At 40.1% G+C, this 24,065-nt stretch overlaps 2 protein-coding genes across 2 annotated transcripts; one reads left to right on the top strand and one right to left on the bottom strand.

The window, feature by feature from the left end:
- Positions 1 to 1,170: 1,170 nt before the first annotated feature.
- On the bottom strand, positions 1,171 to 8,659 carry psmc6 (proteasome 26S subunit, ATPase 6). The gene is made up of 14 exons (XM_074685914.1): positions 8,508 to 8,659; positions 7,997 to 8,076; positions 7,009 to 7,048; positions 6,006 to 6,058; positions 5,641 to 5,708; positions 5,024 to 5,138; positions 4,672 to 4,759; positions 4,506 to 4,567; positions 4,305 to 4,428; positions 3,963 to 4,024; positions 1,890 to 2,010; positions 1,722 to 1,802; positions 1,561 to 1,632; positions 1,171 to 1,469 (listed from the first exon to the last, which is right to left on the bottom strand). Exons 1-14 carry the CDS (start codon positions 8,593 to 8,595, stop codon positions 1,351 to 1,353), a joined length of 1,173 nt encoding a protein of 390 aa, XP_074542015.1. The 5' UTR covers positions 8,596 to 8,659; the 3' UTR covers positions 1,171 to 1,350.
- A 2,319-nt stretch (positions 8,660 to 10,978) lies between these two features.
- nus1 (NUS1 dehydrodolichyl diphosphate synthase subunit) lies at positions 10,979 to 23,557 on the top strand. Its single transcript, XM_074685179.1, has 5 exons — positions 10,979 to 11,551; positions 12,471 to 12,602; positions 18,946 to 19,098; positions 19,208 to 19,307; positions 22,635 to 23,557. The coding sequence occupies exons 1-5, from the start codon at positions 11,149 to 11,151 to the stop codon at positions 22,723 to 22,725; spliced, it is 879 nt and encodes a 292-aa protein (XP_074541280.1). The 5' UTR covers positions 10,979 to 11,148; the 3' UTR covers positions 22,726 to 23,557.
- The last annotated feature ends 508 nt before the right edge of the window (positions 23,558 to 24,065 follow it).

The following is a 24,065-nucleotide window of genomic DNA, read 5'->3' as shown; positions in this document are numbered from 1 at the left end:
ACAACATAAATCTATATTATACTGAATTTAGAGTTATTCAACATTTCTATGCAAACTAAACTTCCTAAAAATGTTCCTCATCATTTTTTATCACAGTTAAGTCAAAATTTAAAATTACTTTGGTACAAAAATGACATGTAACACAGTTGACAAAACATGGTAACACGGTTGACGGGATAATCCTGTCACTACAACATTAAATTTAGTGATGGTAACACTGTTTACATTTTCTTCATTTTTTTGCTCTTGTCCTAACTGCAGCCCTTCAACATGGCACCACCTGACCTCAATCACCTCATATTTCTTCACCTTTTCTTCCCAGTTTGGTCTTTTGAACATTTATAGTGAGAACACCAGAAAATGTTGATAACACGGTTGATGAACGATTGATGCGCTCAATGTACAGACAATCATTGTGATGACATATTGATGAGGAGGAGTTAAGATATGCAACACTTTCTTCAAGGTTCCCACCAAAATGGTTGTGACTTCAATTGATTTAAGTCATTGCTGATTTATAGGCATTTTTCAATGGGTAACATGGTTGATGCTGATTTCTCAGACACACACAAAATGCATTATTTTAGTCGTATAAATTATCAAAATAGTTTTTAAAACACCTTTGTCATATTTTTTATGTTTATTTCAAACAAATAATACTGAAAATAATATTCATAAACATGTATTCAAGTGTTGATTTTGAAGCGCAAACTTGACATTTGAGAAATCAGACAGTACAAAACCTGCAAAATCCTAAACAGGATTAGCATTTTTAGCCAAATGAATTATGGAAAATTTTAACTTTCTGTTTTAAATAAAAGTGAAATATCACCCAAATGACCCACTGTAAAACTGGCCATTGCTTGAAATTAATCCTCAGTAAAAATGATAAGTATATGCCATGGACATGAAATGCACCCCTAATTGTAGAATAGCTCACATTGAAACCATCCAGCACTCTGAGAACCCCAACTTTATCTTATTTGTTGTCAGCCCCTGGCACATTTGTATGTTTGTAATATAAAACTGTCTATATTTACAATAAAGTTTTTTTAAGTAGTTATTTGAGTTGCTGTTGTCTTTCTATCACCTCGGTCAACAAGGCATTTTGTCCCAGAGAAGTACTGCTCGCTGGATATTTTTTCCAAAGATAAAACCATAAACAGATAGTGAGGATCTAATGTTTATTTCATTTCATGGAGTTAATGTACAGAGTGTATTTCAGTGAGAACACCAACGAATGGAAAAATCAGTCACTGTGACAGGAGGGAAAAGACCTTTTAAACATAAACAAAGATTGGATTTATTGTCATTGAAGAAACTTCACAGCAAACATAAGAAAGAATGAATTTATACAGGCTTATAATCCAGTTTGGACTCCAGCTTTTTCGAGTCAGCCACCTTCCTCACCGCCTTCATGAAGTCCTCCTGAGTGACGTACTCACGGTCAGAGCGAATGGCAAACAGACCTGCACACACACACACACACAAAGCTTGAGCACACACTGACAGATCTGATGATGTAACATGAGGAAGGTGAGTATGAGTTTAAAGTCTGACCTGCTTCTGTGCAGACGTTCCTCAGATCAGCGCCATTAAATCCATCAGACAGCTTCACAATGGCCTCAAAGTCTGAAACAAACAGTGAAGAGAGATACTCAACATCTGAAGGAAGGAGGTGTTACAGAGTTTTTGTGTGTGGAATAAAAAGTGAGTCTCACCGATCTCTCCGTGTTTGGTGATGGGGCTGGAGTGGATCTTCAGGATGTCCAGACGTGCCTGCTCGTTGGGCAGCTCGATGTCTGAGGAACAAATCAGATTTAAATAAAGTTAGATGAAGTGTGTGATCTCGGTGTTGGGTGACTATCAAGGACAAGGTGAGCTCTTACGGATCTTGCGGTCCAGCCTGCCTGGCCTGAGCAGGGCCGGGTCCAGAGTGTCGGGTCTGTTTGTGGCCATGATCATCTTCACTCTGTGCAACGTGTCGAAGCCGTCCATCTGGTTCAGGAGCTGAAAAGCACAACAACACAGAAATTAGCACAAAGATAATCTAGCTCACACAGGAAACGTGAAGAGCCCATCAGTCGTGACTTAACTCCATACACACTCTGATGGCTCAGCCATTCCACGTAGTTCAGGGTTAAGCATCTTGCCCTGGATCTTTCAACTGAGAGACAACCAACTCTACCACTGACTGAGTCTATAACACCAGAACAAAAGTTATATCCTAGTTCCTCCTGATAAAAAGGACAGGAGTCCTGAAGGAAAGTTCCTCAATATAAACTCTAGTGTCAGATTAGAAGTGTAAGATTGAAGGTGTGACTCAGTGATTATCTGGCAGTTTTAACAGGACTGACCAGATTTTTTTTTAAGAGACAGACCACAAAAGCAAGCACATACAAATCTCTTACTCACACTCCTGTAGGTTAAATTCAATATGTGTCCCTCACAATTGTCAAATTAATACAAGTATTTTGACCCTGGCTCTAAATATCAAACTACTGAATTGACCAGAATATAGGATGACCCCAGATTATTAAACCACTTTTTTCAAGACCAATCTTCAGAAAAAGACAGATAACATAAATATACTTTGTTTATAGAAACTATTCTTTTTTTATTTAATTCTGATAGAATCTTTAAAATAAAAGACCGCTTTAATTTTTGGCTTTAAATCCAATCACTAAGATCTGTGTTTCAAACGTAATTCTAATGACAGTTCTGGTAACTGGCATGCCTTCGATACATTTCTCAATAAACTCACAAACCCTTCTGTCAGTGTCTTGAAAACGACTGCTTTGAGGTCCACGATAAGCTTTTTGTTTGCAGCTCGCATTTTTCAGATAGTTTTTTGATGCATAATCTTGAACATTTTACTCTGTAACTTCATATTTTTTGTCTCCCTGACAGTTGTTTAACATCATTGCTGCATTGGGCATCATTTTCTTAAATTAGGATCATAACTCTGCCTCAGTTGTCTGTTAACTCGTCCTACTTCTGATCCACTTTGAACTTCTGATCACCCCGCCTCTCCTTTTCTCATCACCTGTCCATAGCTCCCGTCGCTGCGTCTCTGCTGTGATTTACAGATCATTGCAGCCACCATGTGGTCACTGGCTTTACAAAAAGCCGGCGCTCTCTGCTGTTTCGGTTGTGTAGCGACCAGACACAACTATCAGCATGTGTCTATGGTTAGACTCCGATTATAAGACGCCCCTTGTCTTATTGTCTTGTATTGTCTTATATTTGTAGTTGATGAAATTATTTTTGATCAAAATATTGCTTCCAGCTCTCTATCTTTGAGGATCATTTTGTTTAATTTAGTAAATTGTTACATTCAATCAATTATCACAGAACGACTGTTGTGAATTTATTAGTGTGACTCACTTACGTGGTACAGAACTTCAAGATGCATCACATCAACATCATCAGAGTTAATTTTAGATTTTTAACCTTATTTATCACATGGACATGGACTCTCAGATAGACATGCACCTATCGATTGGTCAGCCGATTGATCAATGCTGATTTCCTTAATTTTGGGTGATCGGTGATCGGCCCATTCTTACATAAGAAACTGATCGTATAAACCTCCAGGAAGGTCTGACAGAAGGTCTGTTGCTTTTTGCTTTGAGACCTTAAACTCAGGACACTTTATTGGTTGTTTAAGTTAAAACATAAAGATTTTATTGTTTCAAAGGTATTGTTCAAAGATTTTCAACAAAAAAAGATTGGAACATTGAAGAAGGTATATGCTGTCAGTTATAAAAAATAAAAATCAGTATCAGTCCAAACCAGTACCAGCAGGTCAGGCCTTTTTAAAGATCAGTGATCAGCCAGAAAATTGCAATCAGTGCACCCCTACTCTCAGGGTAAAGTTAATATTACATGATATAGCCATAAAGACCTTTGTGGTCTGTGTAAATATGGTCAGAACAGGTGAAAAATGAAGTCAGGTTTACCTCCATCAGAGTCCTCTGGATCTCTCTGTCAGCTGACGTGCCCTCAGAGAAACGACGACCACCTTCACACACACAAAACAGAGCATATGTCACAAACTCATACAGGTGTATTATAGTTCAAACTGTCTTGTGTTTAAGCATTTTTTTATCTTTATGTGATCATTTGAATTTTTAAGTTCAACCACCTGTCTACTCTTTGTATTCATAATAAAAATAAAGGTTATTACACATAACTCAATTCATCCTTTAAAAAAAACTAAAAGAAAAGTCAAATCTACCTGTGAGCAGTTTCAGCTCAAACCAGCGTTTGTGTCTGAGTGAGTGTGTTTGGGTGTGTCATACCAATAGCATCGATCTCGTCCATGAAGATGATGCAGGGCTGGTGGTCTCTGGCATAGTTAAACATCTCTCTGATCAGACGAGCGCTCTCTCCGATGTATTTATCCACGATGGAGCTTGACACCACCTACACCACACAGACACACACAGTTATACACTGCACAGAGGCTGTGCTAACATACCTGGTCCCAAGCACACACCCACCTTAAGGAAGTTACAGTCCAGCTGACTGGCCACAGCTCGAGCCAGCAGAGTTTTTCCCGTACCTGTCGGAGAAGATGTCAGACATTTTTCAAACTGAGTTTATAAAATTAAATAAAGCTAACTAATGCATCACGTTTGTGTCCTCTGTGTAGTTCTGAGTTCTGACCTGGGGGTCCGTAGAGCAAACAGCCTTTAGGGGGGATGATGCCAACCCTCTGGAAAAGCTCTGGGTTGGTCAGAGGGAGCTCGATCACCTGATCACAGAAACAAAACACTTCCACTCAGAGGCAAACGGAGGCATCACAAAGTTTAACAACGTAACTCTGCTCACTTGTCAGATCCGTGTTTATTTCAAAGTTTTCACATCAACAACAATGTAAAACTTTTTTCTTATCATATCAAACCATTCTATTGAAGTGCTTTTCCAAATTTTAAGTGTATTTTACTGATAAAATTTCTCAAATCATTTTCAGAAATTCATATCTCTAAGTTATGAACACTTTGTGCGTGTGTGTTACCTCTCTCAGCTCTCTGATCTGTTCAGACAGTCCTCCAATCTCAGAGTACGACACACTGCCAGGGTCCTCATGGGACATGTTGTACACAAGAGGATCCACTTCCCTGGGCAGGTACCTGTGGCATACACGCATCAGTTTAGTTCAGACAACCATGAAGTTTTAAAAGCAAATATTTCTTTGTTAGAGCAGTAAAAGGTATATCACTGATTGTAAATATTACTCCATACGACACTGAGCAAGTTATTATATTTCTGTCTCAGCACAATCGGTTGACAACAATATAACTTTCTGAGCACCACTACGCTCATTAATGTCATTTGTTGATCACGACATATCAGGGCCAAGAAGGGACAGGACTCCTCAACAGAACTGATTGATTTTAAAGTCTATAGAGCTGCTGCTAATGCTATGAGCTGATCTCTTGCATCTGATTTTATGGTTTCTTCTTTCTTGCCACTAAATTAAAGAAAATTAAAAGCTCTCAGAACTTTAAACTAAGGAAACTGGTGTCTTGTGGACAACTTCTGTCAACTAGTAACAGTGAAAACTGGTGAGTAAGGCTCTGTGGTTGAGGTCATGGCCCCTAAATCAGCCTTTTGTACCGAGTGTAACTGTACCTCATGATGGTGAGTGTGGTCATGTCCAGAGCCACTCTGGTGCCAGGCTTCAGCTGTGATTTATCCAACTGAAAACACAACACACAGTATTAACACCAGCAACACCAGACTATGTATCTGAAAAATTAGTTTTCCAAAAAGACACAAACCAAAGTTTTGAGCATGCTGGGAAAATAGATAAGATTTTCATGTTCTGACAGATGTGTGACTGTTACAAAACATATTTAATGGCTGCTGCAGAACCAGAGGTAGCTCTATCTGTATTTGTAACAAGTTGTCAAGCTCCTCGTGTTTAGAGAATTCACTGTATTTAGCCTTGAGTATGACAGACGGATAAAGGAAAAATCCAGATGTTCAGCACTCACCTGTCTGCGACATCCCACCACATATCGAGGACCGTTAGTGGCCTTCACAATGACTGCAATGAATCAAAGAAACATCACATGTGTGAGCAGAGCATAGTTTACCATACAGAGACAGAGCAAAATATCATTCAGTGACTGATCACCCTCTTTGGTATCATTTTTTGACTTTAAACAAGACTAGGCCTGTCACGATAATCAATAAATCCATTAACCGAACGATAAATAAAAACGTCCTCGGTAAGTTTGCTAGCCTCGATAAACGGACACGTGCATGCACGTTTGTTTTCCTCCTCTCTTTCGACCAAAGAGGCTGGATGAGAAGATGGCTCACTACGTCGATCTTTCCTAACATCGGGGTGCATAGGTTCTATAGCAGATTTAGCAGATTTATAGCGGAGTGAGCATCTGTCAAAAATGTGATCTTTGGGGTGAAGACGGGGCTGCTCGCGCCTACACATGGAGAGAGCTGAAGCAAGTGTCCTCCTGACTGGGAAAAAGTACATGTTACAAACAATTCAGGAACTGTATAAACTCCCTTTTATTTGGGCTACAAATTTTAATGTTGTTGTTTTTTTGGGGAGTTTTGTTTTTTCTTTAGAGACAGGGTCTATGTTGTATTGTTTTTGATTAGTATTAATTATTTTCATTGACATGTATATTTTTCTATAAGAGAGTCCATTTCATTTTCATTGTATTTTTTTTCTCTTTCTTGTTTGTTAAATTTATTATATTTTTTGTTTAATTTATTTTATTTAAAAGATCCTGACCTTTTAATTACAGTTAAATACTCTTAAGAAATTAAAGTTTCTTGCTTTTGATATGGTGTACTCACTTTATTAACCCATTTAATACTTACATCAATGAAAAAATGGAAAAAATAAATCAAAATAATATTGACAATAATATTGTTTATCAGCAATAATATTTTGGAAAATTATCATCTAGCAAAATGTGTCATCGTGACAGGCCTAGACAAGACAAAAAAGAATGAGGATGAGCTTACATTTCTCCTCTGTGAGCTGTTTCAGCACCTCTCCAACAATCTGCAGAGAATGAGAAACAGAGTTAAAGCTGAATCAGTCAAGTCATTACCACTGTTTGCTGCTGAGCATCTTCATAAAATAACTGACAATGAAACTCCCAATATTCATTTCTACTAAAACATTTTGATTTACAATGAAGATATCATCTCTCACGTGTTGATCTAACAACCTGTCTGTCAAGAAAAAGCCACATTACTTCTGCAAAATGGGGCTCTTATGGAAAAACCTCAGGAAAACAGTTAACATTTCATGCATGGATGTGTTAGGTACTGTTTGAGATGTTTGCATCAGTTGATCTGTCCGTCTACAATCCTATTTTTTAAATTAAAATCAGGACAACAAATGTCACCACACTATAGGACTATGACAAGCTAAAATAATTCACTGATGATTAAAATTAGATCAGGTTTTGTATTGATTACAAAGATGACGACTAGACCAAATCTGCGTGGTTGACTGTGTGACATTTGAAATTGATATTTTTCCTACTGTGTGTCTGATCTGCCAAAATACAGGTAATGTGCTCCCATTACAGGCTCGTTTATTAAGAATTTCTGTCCAACATGTATCTGTCACTTAAGGTACATTTAAGGATCATTGTCAATGTAAAACTCAGTCCATGCGTTGTGTGCATCACACTTTTGTTTGAAGCTGGGGATAACAAATTGAACCACAGTGTACAGTGAATGAGTGTTTAAAACTGGACTAAGTGTGACAAAACAAGTACTGCTATCAAAAGGCAGACATTCGGACTAAAACAGCTGCCAAACTGCTAATCTAAAATGTGGAGACCTTATGGGAGAAATTAACCCCCTGTAAATGAAAAAATATGTGTGACAGGTGTCGCAACGTTCGATTTTTTTTTTTTTTTTTTGGACAAGCAAACTATACCCATAAAAGCATTCACAGGTGAGCCCCCCATAGGTGATAGAAAGAGGTTCAAGTTACCTGTCCCACGCTCTGCAGAGCCTTCAGGTCATTCTCTGACTTTTCATACTGTTTGGTCTGTTCTCTCAGCTGTTCCCTCACTGGAAACAAACAACAAACACAGTAAGGAAGCCTTTGTTTATTAGCTCATAACAACCTCTGTGATGTTAGCACTATAAGGCTAGCTATTAATGTCAGCAATATATATTTGCTGTGTTCAGGGCATATTTTAATACGGCCATAACTCAAAATAAATAATTTTCTTCAAAGTATGATATCAAGTGTTTCTTCAGCTTTGACATAACCGTTACTGCTGAATTTGTCCCAAAAACTGCAGAGCGAATATTAGCACAGCTAGCGGCTAACTTCCATTCATTCCTATGAGGATGCTAACTGCATGACAAAGCAGTAGCTAGCTGTGTAGCTAACTCAGACTGTGTGTTAAATAACACTTATCTCACATAAAAACCAACAATTTATGTCTTCTATATTTATTTCAGGCCACGAACATTCCAAGTAATATGTCTCTTACATTCTTTTAACCGTCCGTCCACCTCTTTATGTTCCAGGAGTTTTTTTCTGTAGTCCTGCAGCGCCTTCTCTCTGCTGTCCGCCATCATGCCGCAGTCAATGCTGGGAAACTGCTGCGTCACAGCCCGGTGTGGCGATCTCAGGAAAACAGACCCTCCTACAAATTTACGAAATCACGAAAAAAAAATACATTTGAATGCAGTTTAAGACACTTTTTTATTCCAGATGTTCATTCTAAAACCGTATTTTATTCAATGGTTCTTCATTCTCATTGCTGGTGTATTTTTTTTTTATCTTCAGTACTGGAGTTAGTAGCATTTGAACTTAATAAGAGTTCTCAGATCAAACCTTCCTCCAGGTCCTTCAGTCTTCCATTAAAAAATGTAGAGAGACCAGCTCACTTAAGCTTAAATCGTCTTGCAGTAAATTTCAGGCTGTGGAAGCAGAGTACCAAAAAAAAAAAAACTTTTTTCATGACTTTGAGAACAGAGAGCAAAAGTGACTCATCTGATTGGTAATAATGACAGCTTTTACATTTGAACAGATAAAAATTGAGTGATGGAGTGGTTGCTTGGTATTTGTTCTTTGTCTTGTTCCTTGAATAAACTTTTCTGCTGCTATTTCCAACTTTACCTATGAGAATACATTTTGTATATTGACTGCAAAATAATGGTTAAAATAGTTGTTAAACATGCTTCAGTAAACCTAATACGCTTCTCTTGTTATTTGAATCAATGAGTTGGAGCCAAAAGTTAATGTGCTGATGCATTACACATGACAAAAGAAAGCCTACACAACCACTTCCCAAACGACTTATTTGTCTGTGTACTACACAGTTTGACTCTTTTGCACAACAGAAGATGAATAGTACCATCGTTGCTTAACTTGTTGAACAAATAGGCACAGTGGGAGGATGAAGTAAATTATTATATAGTGCACTGAATGAAATTACCTGGCGGGTTACCAGAAAAAAAAAACCAAACTTGTAGACATTAGTATTTGCCACTAAAGGTTGCAACACTGTTTATTAGTATCCCATCTAGTGGTAGGAAATAGAACTACAACAGACAACAGGTTGATTTGACAGCACTCTGCAACACAACAAGGTTGCATTCAAAAGGTCGGAAAAATAAATGACCTAGTTGTATATTAAAAAGGCTGGTTGTTTTGTTGGATATCAGTCATTTACCAGTTTTATTTTTTTTTTCAGTGATGCCCCAAATATTTGTATGCTTTGTATCAGTAGCATGAGGAGTATGTAAAGAATGAGTAGGATCAGAAGCATAAGTATTAGGTGTGATATGTGTAGTACAAGTAGTATGGATAGAATGTATAGTGTGAGTAGTATGGGTAGTAAAAGTGGAATGAGTAATTAAGTATGAGTGATTAGAGAATGAGTAGATTGCGTTGTATGAGCGGTATGAATAGTACATGTAGTTGAGTAGTATGTAGTATGAGTAGTATTAGTGGTCTGATTAGTATGGGTAGAGTGCATAGCATTATGCATAGCACAAGTAGGATGGGTATGACTAGTATGCCTAGTAGGAGTAGTAAGTGTGGTACCTGTAGTGGAAGCAGTATGCATAAAATGCATAGTATAAGAAGTATGAGTAGTGTATGACGTGTGAGTGGCATCAGTAGTAAGCATACTAGATCATCTATCAAGATGATTAGTATGCGTAGTACAAGTAGTATGCATAGTATGAATAGCAGGATTAATAGTATGAGAAGAAGTATGAGTAGTAACTATAGTAAAATAGTATGGGTACTATGAGTAGCAGGGCAGTATCAGTAGCTTAAGTAGTATGCATTGTATGAGTAGTATGATTTGTATGCTCAATATAAGTAGTTAAAAGTTAAAAAAGGGTTCCATATGACACCCTAGATTTCTGAATTAGACTGTGTGGTCTGACTGTGTGTGGGTTTGTGTTGGTGGATGAGACGATGAGATGTTTTGATTAGTGTGTGTGTGTGTGTGTGTGTGTGTGTGTGTGTGTGTGTGTGTGTGTGTGTGTGTGTGTGTGTGTGTGTGTGTGCGTGCGTGCGTGCGTGTGTGTGTGTGAGAAAGAGAGAGAGAGAGAGAGAGAGAGAGAGAGAGAGAGAGAGATTTTGTAGGATATTGTGAAGTCTACTGCATAATGCATCCCAGAGCAGTAATAATTATAATAATAATAATAATAATAATAATAATAATAATAATAATAATAATAATAATAATAATAATAAGGAGAGAAAGAAGAAGAAGAAAGAGAAGAAGAAGAAATTAGAAGAACTATAGGATAAACTGTCATTATTCATTTCGTCTCTGTGAATGAGAGCTGTCCTGTCAGATTATGGACGCTGGGTGTTTTCTATATTTAGCTCCATCTGTAGTAATGTATTGTAGCGGCTTATGTGGCTTTGACAGTTAAGGCGGGCCCAGTGACACCTCACTCTTTTCTCAGCCAATCAGCAGGCTCCGCGCTGCGGGGTCATCGGTCAGGGGTTGCAAAGGGGAGTTGAAGATGGCGGCGGGCGGACTACGTTGTAACATCCAATGAAACAGATTTAATGAAGCGGGTTTTACTAAGGAGTTAACCGACTGTTCCACCCTCTCTGTCGGTTATCCTCTAAGATTCTTTCCTGGGGGTACTTGGACGGTCATGGCGCTGCTGTATGGACTTCTGTGGCGGCTCCTGCTCTTTCTGGTCCACGTCAACAGAGCGCTGGTCTCTTGGCTTCGTGTCCGGCTCCGGAGCGCTCAGGGCCGGCTATGGGAGCGGGCGATGGCCGCTCTGCTGCTGCCGTTAGCCTTAGCTGGGTTCCCGGACCAGCAGAAGAAGTTGAACCATGCTAACCCTGATGCTAACGCCAATCCGGTGACTGGGAGCCGCGCTGCGGGTCGCAGGGCTCGGTTGCTGTCTGACGGCAGGTCTTTGGAGAAGCTGCCGGTACACATCGGCCTGCTGATGGCCGAGGAGGAGCTGAGCTACACGGACACAGCCAACCTGGTGGTGTGGTGTATGGCTGTGGGTATTTCTTATGTTAGCGTCTACGACCAGCACGGTGAGATTACATACTTTAATACATTTAGTGCGTCTGTGTATGAGTGTTCATTTTACTGATATACCATGAGTGGTCCTCAGTAATGTAACTCTCAGTGCAGTTTCTACTAAGGACGTTTTAGATTAAATAATCTGGTTCAACCCAAAGACCAGAAGACCCCTCCTGAAAAATCCAAATACCGGCAGACTATAAAAAACGAGGTCAGTCTTGATGGTTAGCTGCTGAGTGGTTTAAAGCAAACTTTGCCCTCAAACATATCACGCTTAGAGTGCAGATCTGCTTTTTAATGCAGAAGTGAAGCTTCCTCTTTGTCAGCAGTCTTTCCATTCCTCTCTTTTGCGGTCATATACAGAGAAATACAAATGTTTGATTAGTTTTCACATACAGTTTATTTAATTTTTCTTTTTTTGGGTACAAGTTAAGAAATTGTATCCCCTGAACACACCTTTCCTCCTCCTCTTCCTCCTCTGTGTTTTATTTCAGTTCAGTCATATGATAGCTGTGGTTATATTAGTTTGTTCCACATTTTGAACTTGAGGATGTACAGTAATGTCTCTGTCTAGAGAGGAAACAGACTGTCAGACTGTAATTTTGGATCTAGCCAGCTGTAAAATTTTGTAAATTTTGTGATGTGTCAGTTATTTATTCCTTGAACACAAGAAGTGTGTGTTTATCTTGCTTCTTCGACAGGCTGATAGTTTGAGTGCTTGCACACAGACACGAGGTCTCAAGAATGTAGCATTAATGTCCAAACAAGACAAGAAACATGTTACTCTTTATTTAAGCTATTTTAAAATATAGTTATGAGGTGGGAAGAGCACAAAAAAGTATGCCAAGTCCTGTATCTGTCAAATTTCCATCTGTCTTAATTAGTCTTTTTTGTTGAGTGCTGCATTGTTAATGCGTTTATCATCCTCAGGCATCTTTCAGAAGAATAACTCCCGTGTGCTGGAGGAAATCGTGAGGCAGCAGCAGGACTTGTTGGGTATAGACGGGTCCAAATACAGCGTGGAGTTTCTTAGCAATGGCAGCGAGAAACAGCAGCACCAGGGTAAGAAATGCTTCATCACAGTCAGCACTCTAAACTGAACGAATCTTTACCAGGGAGCAAGATCCAGAGATTAGATGGAGCAGAGCTAGTCCTGGACATACCTAAAAAAAAAAAATCCCCCGCTTTCTTTCCCCTCTTTGACAAACAAAAGTGAACCAGACTCAGTATTGCGTCACTTAGTTTCACCTCACATCACCCTGAAACACTTCAACATGAACCCACACACAAACAATGGCCACAGGAGATACTGAAGACCCGAGCAAAAGTTCATTTTAGGCCAGTTGCAGAAAAAAAAATGGAGTCAGAGTTTCAAAAGCATTCAAAAGCTGTTTGGTGAAGTGTTTTTTAAGTACTGAATGATTGTAAAATAAATAGATGAATTAAAGTTCAACAGAGCAAACATTTTATAATTGCACTGATAGTAATAACACGGTTTTGTTTGTATAGATCTCCATTAGTTTCAGTATCGTGCACAGGGTCTGCAGTTGATATGTGACAAATAGGGATGTTCCATACCACTTTTTTCAGACTGATACCAGTACGAGTACTCTCTCTTTGGTACTCACTGATACCCAGTACCAATAATGCTAATACCTAAAATTTCAATTTTTAAACAAAGACAGCACAGTCTAACAACTGTCAGAACATTTTTTTAAAATACACTGAAGTGCAAAGTATGACAGTTTAACTGTTAACTGTCCCATGTTAACAGTGTTGTCTGAAAAGGACCTGACTGATTTAACTGCAACAAGTAGCGGCAACAGCTGGTGAGGATGACTCACTCGACGTAAGATTTGTTTTGCTTTGAGTATCCGCTGCAGGTATCGGCTGCCTTGGCGAGTACAGATACATTGAAAAAAGCTGATATCAGCCCGATACCCGATACCAGTACTGTCCCATCCCTAATGTCAAATATAACATAATCATATCATTGAAAAAAACTTTGAAACACTAAACAATTAAGAAGATTGTTTTCCATTTGGTTCTAAAACAAGTCCATCTTCATCAATAGGCACAACGTAGCAACAGAGGGTGGTGGTGCTCATGGGAAATGCAGTCTTTTTTATGTCTTTAAAAGTAATACTGATAAGTTCCTGAAGTTGCTGGGAGCCAACAGAACTTTGAAACTCCTCACAGTGCCTCTGAGATATTGGATGTCAGATTAATTTCCAGATAAAATAGTTAAAAACAAGATCAGGTCTTAAAGTATATGTGAGTCTTAATTAAGTGTTAATTTCGTGCGGTGCACCGCCATGCACTGCCAATTTGACAATTTGGTAGACTGTCTGCGCAGAGATGGGTGTGACGGCGCGCCAGGGGGAGTTGACGGCGCACCAGGGGGAGGTGTCAGCAAATTCATGTTGGCGCAGGGACAATTTCGTGCCAAAATAGTGCGCTGAAAGCTCGCCAGCTCCAACCTGGTCTGTCCTCGGCGCAAGGCGGAACGCACCCCATGCATGTGCGCACATGTCATCAAAGTCTTAGAGGCAGGTTTCCAGAGTGTCAGGCACATTTTGATGCAATAAACAATCACAGCAATCACTATTTAATGTAACCGTCTGAACCAGCATATACATTTATATCTATATTAACTGTCCCGTCATATCTGATGTCAGATTAAAGCCGTTTGTCATAATGGAAAGTTAACCTGACGGCAGCTGGAAGTTTGATGCACATCTTACAATTAAACAATAAACAGCCTTAACATCTGATACTGAGTATATATCTGGCTCCTCTCATTTCATTTCATTCAAATAAAAGAGGGAGAGAAAAGACAAAGAAAAAAGAGACAAAATAAATGTGTGTCACTCAGGATTTACCCGTGATTTCCCATATTTCTCTGTTTTAGTCTTTATTTTTAACGTGATCTTAAAAGATGGAGTACATTATTGTAAGGAGGATGAGGTGGAGACGCTGGGAGAGTATACAGTGTATCACCAAAGGCTCTGCTTGGCGATGACAAACCAGGAGTGCAGGTGGATCAAAAGTATTCTGAATGGATAAGCCAGCTGTGTAACTGTCTCTTCATTTTGTACTCCTATTAATGACAAAGGAACAGATTAAATCTGTCCCGGGAGCTGGCCCACAAGCTGACACGTTTTGTGTCCTCTTATGCGCCCCGCTGTCCATTCTCCTGCTGCAGGGACAGCAGCTCTGACCGTCTCCGCTACCAGCACTGTTTCTGCAGTGCTGGGGATCACTCAGACCAATCAGATGCTGCGCCTCGGCCGCAGGGCATTTAAAGGCGAGGAGAGGCGCTCATTTGATTGGTGAAAACAGCGCTCGGCTGTGTTAAACCCACTCACGGCTTTTCTCTTCCCTCTCTGCCGTTTGCACGGAGGGAAGCGTGGACGCGCAGCTCTGCACTCCTCTAAGCTCCTCTGAGCCTTGACTGCGCCTCTCTTGGCACTGCAGGAAACTTGCAAAGTGCGCTGGTCACGCCCTGTCCGCGCGGAGGCCGGCGCAGGGCAGGTGCGCCTGCGCTTGCGCCTGATATTGCGCCCTTAGTATCTACTTTACAAAAAATAGTTATTTTTATGACAATCACTGGAAGTTGAATTGGAATTGAAACAAACCACAGCCGTCCTGGTTTTGTCTGCACTGTAATCTGAAAGTGGCAACCCATGTACAGTCCCAGTGCCCACAAAAAAATTACATGTACATTGAGTGATGTGTATATTATCTTCCAGGGAAAGAGAAAAACCACAGAGTTCACATTGAAGCAACCTCAGCCTATAGTGGTGGATGAAGAAGAATCAGAGATCAACAGAACAGAAGTTTGAAAATATTGTGATGATTGTAATCCAAACCCTAGAAAGGTGTTTGTGGTGAAACTGTGAGTGTAACTATTTCCTGAGTGTCTATTCACAGGCTACAAGCAGGCTGAGCAAGTTAGTCCAGACCTTTAACCAGAGCAACGTCAGAAACTCCCCCTCCCTGAGGAACCTGAGGTGTTGCCTGATCAGATGAGACGTATAATCTCTCCAGTGTCTCCTCAGAGTCAGTCAGCTGAAAACTTTGAGGTTCAGACGTCTAGGAGGAAAAAGTATTGATCCCCTCACGTTGTTATAATGAGCTGTGCTTCCAGAATAACTCTGGGGGGCACAAAGCAGATTACTTCCATGTAGCCTGGTCACCTTAAAGCAGATTAACATACTCACAGATTACATATAACCTGGATTCCCTGAGTGAGTGGGTCACTGCAGAAATAAAAGTGTGAACATTAATCACAGATAGTTCAAACGCTGTGCTGTGATATTATTCATTGAGACCTACAAGAAAAAAAGGGTGTGGATGGAGCTGTAGTTGTTTAATTTCAGTCCATCTGTATGTTAAATACTTCCACCCCTTCATCGACCGATTACACAGTGCATTCAATGCTTTAGCAGCTGTAACAGCCATAAGTCGTAGAGCAGATATTGATTTGAACACTGAGGTACAAGAACATCCTTCCTGTTTGTAAACACTCACTGGACCTGAGCATTAAATTACCTCTAGGCAGTGAAGTGTTTTGATATGAGGAGGACACAAAAGCACCAGAAGTCAAACCCACAGGTCCTTTACTTGTTTCGTTGTTTCCTGTCTCGATGCGTTCCTGATGAATGGACTGTAGGAGAGCAGGAACAGAGTCCCCTGGAGGCGTCAGACTTGTTTCCCGTCCTTTTTTCTCCCAGGAAACAAAATCTGCGACTGAAAAATGAACCACATCCACGGGTTTCGGTCTCACAAAAATACTTTCACAACCTCAAATGGAGTACTATCTGATTTTTCCCAAGGAGTGAATTTTTAGGAGTTTTTTTTAGAGCTCAGCTCTATTTTATTTTACTTTAAAATTAATTTAGATAAATTTATCTATGTTTTTTTATTTCTTATTTACAGGTTTAGAAGACTAACAGTTACAGAGATTTACAAAATGTCTTCAGTCACTTTCTTCTTCCCGTAGCAGTGCAACAGGCTGTAAAATCCTAAATGGATCAAAGTGTGTCGACTGAAAGCTCTTGGTATCATTACTGACTGCATTTTGTGTTGAAAACTAAGTCAAACTAACTTGTCAAAGCAGTGGTAGATCACCTCTGGACTCCTGATTTTTGGATTTTCCATTTAAAGCTTTTATCAGCATGTATAGAGCGTCCTCTTTGTTTGTGAACTTGGTTAGACAAAGTGAATGTTTTATAACCGTTCATATCCTCCTCCTGTTGTCTAACACCTGTCCTCATCCATCTGCACCTTTCTTCTGGTGTTGTCACAGGTGTTTCGTCACATTCGTAACACACCTGTTTTTCTGCCTCTCATAGCTCCGTCTCTGTGGCATTTACATTTTAGTAGCTCATTATTAACATTAACTGATCTTAATGATCCTTTGTTACTGAAAGGTTTTAGAAGGTTTCATGTCTTTAAAGAGGGGGTATTGAGCATTTTTAGGCTTTATTTTATCCCTCTGGTATCTCTGTAGTCTTTTTTTACAGCTAAAAAAATACATTTTTTTTCTCATTCTGGTGTTTTAGAAAACACTTGTTTCAGCCTCTGTCTGAAACTCTTTGTTTTTAGCTGCCGTCTCCTTAAAGCTAATCCCCCCCCTTTGTGTTTAAGGCCCCCGCCCCCAATTTGTCATGAACTAGTCAGAACGTCCTTTTGTGATGACCTCATCATAACAGTAAGTCATGTGAAAACATCCTAAAGATCTTGTGCTACCAGAGCATTTTGATCAGATTTAGAGCTGCAACTAACGATTATTTTTAATGTCTGTCAAATAATCTATTGATTATTTTTTCAATTAGTCGACTAATCACGATTGTTTTAAAATTCAACCCGTGTGTTGCATTTTCACTGCATTTACTCAGAGTTAGGTTCTCACCTCTGATTGCTCAGCCCTGTGTCATGTTTGTCTTTATTTCATTCTTGATGACATAAAAATATAAGAACAATACAAAAAAGCAAAAACAAAATAAATGTCTAAATGAATGAAGCAGGTAACAATAAAACTAAGTTGTTGTTTGCAGTGTTGGACAGACCACTTATTAGTGACTTTGGGCTTGTTTTTTAATTTCTATTTTCTCATTGGGGTTTGCTTTGCTCTCTGTATGATCCCGCCGGGCTCTCTCCCAGCTCTCCATAGCAACGTGTTTAGTTTCGTTTCTCTCCATGCGCTACTTCCACTTCGCTCATGCGCACTCCGCCCCTCCTCCTCCCCGCTGAGTGTTACCAGTGCAGTGTGAGCTTGAGAGTGAGAGCTCCATCAGATAAATGTCCTCTCTTTTTAAAAAATTGTAAAAGTTAAAAAGAGTTTTGATACTAGATTTTGACTCAGATCCTGAAAAACTGACAGAGAGCGAAGGAGATTCTCTAAATCAAATTGTCAAAAGCTAAACACCGGGAGCTGTCAGACTGTCCAAACTCGAGATGTAGATCCTCCGTCAGTGCGCATCGCAGTGGGGGCGCGGAGATCTTTCCTCATTAATGTTCCTCATTTATGAACTCAGTGATCTTTTCCCATAAAAGTATGTGTTAACGTGGTGCCGTATGCAGTGAACTTAAGTTACAGATGAGTATTACCTCCTAGTGTTTGATTTCACAATGTGACAACAACAATAAAAAACAATAATACGACGCGTCGACTATTAAAAATGTAATTTTATTCAACGTATGAACGTACGCACGTACGTTTAGTCTGAGCATCTAGCATTATGACTTTATATCCACGTTTAAGATATGTTAAAGCGGAATACCCTCTCTTTAAAAGATACATTTACATGTCATGAACAAAAGTCTGCACATTAAACTTTTTGTTGAATTTTCAAACTCTGTTAAATTAGTTGATTAAAGTAGAGTCATGTCTTTTGGGGTTATTATTGAAAAGATAAAATAACACAATGTTAGAGCACTCTAAGACAAATGTTCTGTCTGAAACAAGTCTTGACTTTAGTTGTTTATGGAACAACCGGTTAGGAGTGAACACAAACAGCAGTGAAGAAGTTAAATTAGCGTCTCCTGGAGGTCAGGGTTATCAAACGTTCAGCCTCCAGTTGGAAATAGTGGCGTTAAAAAATCTTGGGACAGACATTAATCATCCTTTTTGATGATAGCAGAGATATCAAAGTGCATCAAACATGTTTGTCTTATAATTTAGTAGTTTTTCAAAAAATCATTGTGTTGTAATTTCATTGTAATCATAGGCCATGTGTTGGGTATTACTTCGTAATTCACTTCTGTATTTTTTTTCACCTAGGTTAGTTTCTTTTGTCAGTGAAGAGATGTTCTTTTCCATACAGAAAATGACTTAATTCACTTAACTGTGACTGATTTTGAAAATCTTTTTGACTCTGTCTCTGTCTTTCCCTGGTAGTGTTGTCGCTGCGCTCCTCTGTGAAGCTGTTGTGTCCTGATGACGGGAAGCAGAGCATCGTGCAAGCGGCGCAGCAGCTCTGTCGCTCTGTGGAGAACAGAGAAAGAAGCTCTCAGGACATCAGTGTCAGCATGCTGGACTCTTTGCTCCGAGGTGCCTCATCACTACCTGTAACTCGATCAGCCCTGTGAACATGCAGGCAGTGTGTGCTTGTCTACAGGGTGCGGATCAACCTGCTCATAAAGTGTCCTGTCTGTTTCAGAGTCTAAAAATGTCCCGGACCCTGAGCTGGTGGTGAAGTTTGGTCCTGTAGACAGCACACTGGGCTTCCTGCCTTGGCACATCAGACTCACTGAGTTCATGTAAGTGTGTTTGTGTGAGTGTGACACACTCACAGGTAACAGTTTAAATCAGCACAGATAACGCCTGTAGTCAGAGGAGGAAAAAACTTGCCTCTGTTTCTGCTCTAGCTCATGTTTTTAAATTTACACCAGAAGCCTCTGCTAGGGAGCAAGTTCAACATACCCCCAGACTCATTCCCAGCCTTGACTCCAAACAGGCCTAGGATGACAGTCAATAAATCAATAATTCGTACAATAAATGCACGCATGTTTGTTTTTCCCGTCTCTCGCTTCCACCCAGGCTACATATCAAGAGAGTTCACGCTGTGCATCGCTTTCAACACCTGAAGGCTTTTGTTCTGCAGAATGAACAGAGTGAACCCTTTCATCAGTCATCCAAAATATTTGTCTCTGGGGAGGGGCAGGGCTGCTAGCATCAGGCTAGCATGAACACACACAGTGCAGCGAGTGAGCCTCAGGAGCTCGTCAGGGGAACGCAGGTTAACGTAGTAGAAATTTACCTAAATCACAGCTAGGGATGGGTACTGAATTAGGTACTTTTGTAGGTACCGACTGAATTCTGTCAAAAGTACTGGGTACCGATTCATGTAAAATCAGAAGGTACCATGTTTAGGTACCTAAACACATCCTTGTGACTGTGAGCAAGTGAAAGAGAAGCTGATTTTCCATGCTGGACATGAACACAGCGTTGCAAGGTTTTATATTGAAGAATAAATATGTTAAACTGAAAAAAAAAAAGATATTTTTTAGCACATAAACACAAAAAAGAATAGATTGCCGGGTATCGTGCATCAGTATCGTTTCAAATGTGAAAGGTACCCATCCCTAAACACAACCACCCAACCCAGTTTTTCCAGCTGGGGAAGAAACTGCACCTGCAGATGCAGAGGCTTCTTTCCAACAGTCAACACATACTGAAGCGTTTGATCAACAAAATACTAACGAACAGAACAGCCCAAAATGGTGTGTGCTCACAGAAAGTGTATTTTTGAACGCTTCAAACTGCTTCAAACTGAGACAACTGGACTGTTAATAGTTTGGGATGAAGCTGATGAGGCTGATGAAACCTCATGGATGAGAGGAGAAACATCTTCACAAACTCTGAACAGTTTCCTCAGTTTGGAGCATTGAGAATAACTGATGATGATGAGAATTTACAAGGACACAGAAAGTGTAGTTGGCTACATCAGAAAATAAATGCTGCTTTGTGGTTAATTTGATGTAGAATAATATTGTCAGTAACATTGTTTATCGTCAATGATTGTGGGACAATATATCGTCCAGCAAGGAGATGAGTCTGATAAATCCAGAGCGTGTTCTCAGCTCACAGGTTCCAGCCATCAACAGGTTTACTGTCAGTAGATAATTATACTTTACAAACTCAGCGTGACCTGTCTTTAACAAGCGATATTAACTATAATCCAGACTGAGTCAACACAGCTGTGTTTGCAAAAATTAAGGAGGAATAAAAGAAGACACCACCAAAGTGGATCTGCATGTTGTAAGACTTAGCGCATCATTTAGTTAGTTTGCGGTAGATGTGACTGAAAAAAAAAGCTTTTTATTTTTTTAGTGTGATTCTAACCTCTCAACATAGTGTGTAACAGTGTCAGAGTTTCCCCCAGGTTTACAGACTTGGGATGCGGTGTCGCTGTCAGGGGGGTGGGGGTCGCTGCATCTTCACGGAGGAAGCGTTGGAAGATGTTTCTTGTGTTGTTTCTTCTGTCCGCTTTACGGAACGTGCATGTCTGTGTTTGTATAAATGCGCGCACGTGTTTCTGTGTCTAAACGCGTTAGAGCAGAACTTCGCCGTGTGCTAAAGATCACGTGATCTTTCTCACACGGTGAAGTTCCGCTAGGGGAAATGTGAACCCAACCATGTACAAACAACATCCCATCATAAAAATAAGATAAATAACATAAGGCTATTTAGTCTGCTGGGTGAAAAAACAAGGTAAAGACAAGTGGCAACCTCTGGACTGAGAATATGGGACAATGCGGGAGCACTAAAATCAGCAGTTTTCTCGTGTGTTCGCTTGAGGCTGGCTCCGGAAGTAGAGGAAGTCACATTCACACCAAGCCAAAAAAAGCCATTTTCAAAGCAGAAATTAACCTATTTACAGCCTGGTTCAAAAAACGGCTCCTGTCTGAGTCGCTAACTTTACTACCCGCTCCCACTGTACGGGGTGGTGAATTTTTTTCTAATGCAACCGTTCAAAGGATATTAAAATTGCAAGCTCCCCAAATAAGAGGCACAGCTGAGGGTCATGTGACGACCGGCGCCCTATAGCTGTAGGCGAAGCCCTTTCACTACCAATATAGCCGCCATAGCCAATGTGGTTTACTTTCCGTTTCAGAAACAGACGGGTGATGTCGGCGAGACTACTTCCATGTTTTTTACAGTCTATGGGTAAAGACCTGATTTATGACTGAACACAGCCTTAATATTAGATAAATACAATCAAAGTGTTCAGATTCAGAATATTTATTGTACCCTTGGGTAAATGCAGTTTACAGTGAGTGAGTACTCTTGTATTATAGACACACAAAACAACAAGAGAAAAAGTGACGACAGTGCTTAGGCTAAAAGAACAAGGAGGACAGCTCTGAGGTAAAAAGCAAGATAAGTTAAAACATCAGTGGTGTGTCCAGACGTGTCTGTCAAATAACCCACTGCAGTGATGGGGGAAAAATGTTTATTTTTAGAAGTGTTTTTTTATATGTATTTCATTTGTTAATCCAGTTTAAGCAACAGTAGCTGCTTTTCCATTACACCCAGAATTGCACAAAACGTAAATATCGCAACAAAAATGGAAATGGAAACACCAAAATAAAAAAAACTCTCAAATTCCAATGAAAAGATTTTACATTCTCTCGAGGTGGTTTTTCATACGTTTCGACAACGAAGTTTATCGCAAAAGTGCGATGGAAACACTTATTCGCAAGAGTGGTGGTGTGAGCCCTCTTAGTTGAAGTATGATGTCAGAAACGCACATTTAGTAACTTCCATTAAGATAAACATAAAGTCTGTCACAAATATTTCAGGATGCAGAGTGACCAGAGAGGAGGGAGTGGCTGATAAAATGTAATATAAAGTGAGAACAAAAGAGAGACCGGAAAGAGAAGATGAGTTTGGGAAATCTGTTTTCACTTCGTCAGCGTTCGTATTTGAGTAACTGCACAGTTTGATCAGCAGGTGGCACTGTTTGACACTCGGCAGATGTGTGTCTCTGGTTGTGTGAAGTCTATTGTTTGTTGCAGTACAGTGTGTGTAATTGTCTGCCTGAACAGAGTGTGTAAAGTGTGTGTGTGTCTCTCCTTCCTCAGCTCGTTGCCCTCACACAGAGGCGTCTCCTATGAGGACCTGTTCGGGGCCCTTCAGAGGTTCAGTTCCTGCCAGCAGAGACTCGGACAGTGAGGAGCAGGTTGTCTCAGATATGAACAGGTGTGTGGGACGTGTGGCAAGGAGTGTCCTCTCTGGATCTCTGTCACACACAGAGAAAGACACACACATACAAACACACATGCACACACACGGCGGACTCTCTGGACTCATAACGAGCTCACATTCCATGACGATGGAAACGAGCAGACAGAGACAGACGGAGCTCTGTCCTCTCACGTCCTGTTTGTCCCGCAGACTCCAGCTGCTGCTTCCTGCTGAGGACACACACACACACATGCACACACAGTCACACATACACACATTACAACAGAGAACACACAAAGAGCACACACAGCTGTGTGCAGACGGACTGCTGCTCTGAGCTCAGACAGAGACTTAATGAAGTGTAAATATGAGGAGATGATTCTGTGGCTCTGTGTTCGTCTTGGTGGACTCCAGCTTACAGTCATGTGTTCATATGTCCATGTGTTCATGTGTGGTGTTGCTGCAGACGTGCTGTGGGACTGATGGAGCTCTGAATAAACTGATGCACTGTCTGGTTATGTGCGTGTTCACTTCAGATGAGACTGACATTCATGTTAACCCTCGCCCTGCGTTGATGTTATTTACAGTCTGAATAACAAAAAGGTGCAAAAATGATTTTTGATTCATTCATCCTGCCGCTGTGAAACAAATGGAAATGTTTGCAACATAATCCTCGATGCATCAAAGTGTGATCACTAAAAGTTGTTGTGTGTGTCCCTGACAGACTCAGATTCATATTTGAAGTGTCTGAACATTACAGAAAGTATCATGACAGATACAGACCTTTTTTTTAATAAAAGAGAAAGATGATTAATTTTTCAAACCAGAAACTTGTTACATGTCTCTCTGTAAAGACACCACACTGCACTGATAGAAACATTCACTGGACCTCACCCAGCACAGGAGCTGCTGACCTTCTTCTGCCTTTACAGTGATGGTTTTCGCTCCAAGACAAGAAACCAAATATAGTACAATCAATTCAAAAAAGCCGATTATACAGTATTAATAAAGATGTTTGCAACCTGGTTAAAAAAAACTGTTGGCACAGCCTGTACAGGGGGTGTACAGATCACTTCAACAACATGCATTTTGTGGGATTTCCACTGACTAATCAGTGAAACTAATCAGGACAGACCCTTAAATAACCGAAATGAACCACCCAACTTTTTGGGACCCTTTTGTATGGGTGCCAGACTAAACCGATCTAATCTCAGAAGGTGGAGCTACAACACTGCAGGCCATTGATTGGTCAAAAGAATCTTCACTTACTGTGCGACAGTGGCTGCTGTATTTCTCCTCGCAGCACAGTCTTCTATGAAACAAAACTT

This window comes from Halichoeres trimaculatus, unplaced genomic scaffold (assembly GCF_033239565.1).
Source record: "Halichoeres trimaculatus isolate MK-OKI-2021-1 unplaced genomic scaffold, fHalTri1.1 fHalTri1_scaffold_13, whole genome shotgun sequence".
Classification (NCBI taxonomy): domain Eukaryota; kingdom Metazoa; phylum Chordata; class Actinopteri; order Labriformes; family Labridae; genus Halichoeres; species Halichoeres trimaculatus.
The sequence above is the reverse complement of the archived record's forward strand: the minus strand, read 5'-3'. Positions and strand labels throughout refer to the sequence as shown.

Bases quoted from the DNA above. Each gene is read 5' to 3' on its own strand.
- psmc6 (XM_074685914.1), bottom strand. From the start codon at position 8,595: ATGATGGCGGACAGCAGAGAGAAGGCGCTGCAGGACTACAGAAAAAAA. The intron at 4,568-4,671 runs GTCAGAACTCAG...CTTCTCCGACAG, and splicing joins TTTGCTCTACGGACCCCCAG to GTACGGGAAAAACTCTGCTG. The intron at 1,633-1,721 runs GTGAGACTCACT...TGTTTGTTTCAG, and splicing joins CACCAAACACGGAGAGATCG to ACTTTGAGGCCATTGTGAAG.
- nus1 (XM_074685179.1), top strand. From the start codon at position 11,149: ATGGCGCTGCTGTATGGACTTCTGTGGCGGCTCCTGCTCTTTCTGGTC. The intron at 12,603-18,945 runs GTAAGAAATGCT...TTTCCCTGGTAG, and splicing joins CGAGAAACAGCAGCACCAGG to TGTTGTCGCTGCGCTCCTCT. The intron at 19,099-19,207 runs GTGCCTCATCAC...TGTCTGTTTCAG, and splicing joins GCTGGACTCTTTGCTCCGAG to AGTCTAAAAATGTCCCGGAC.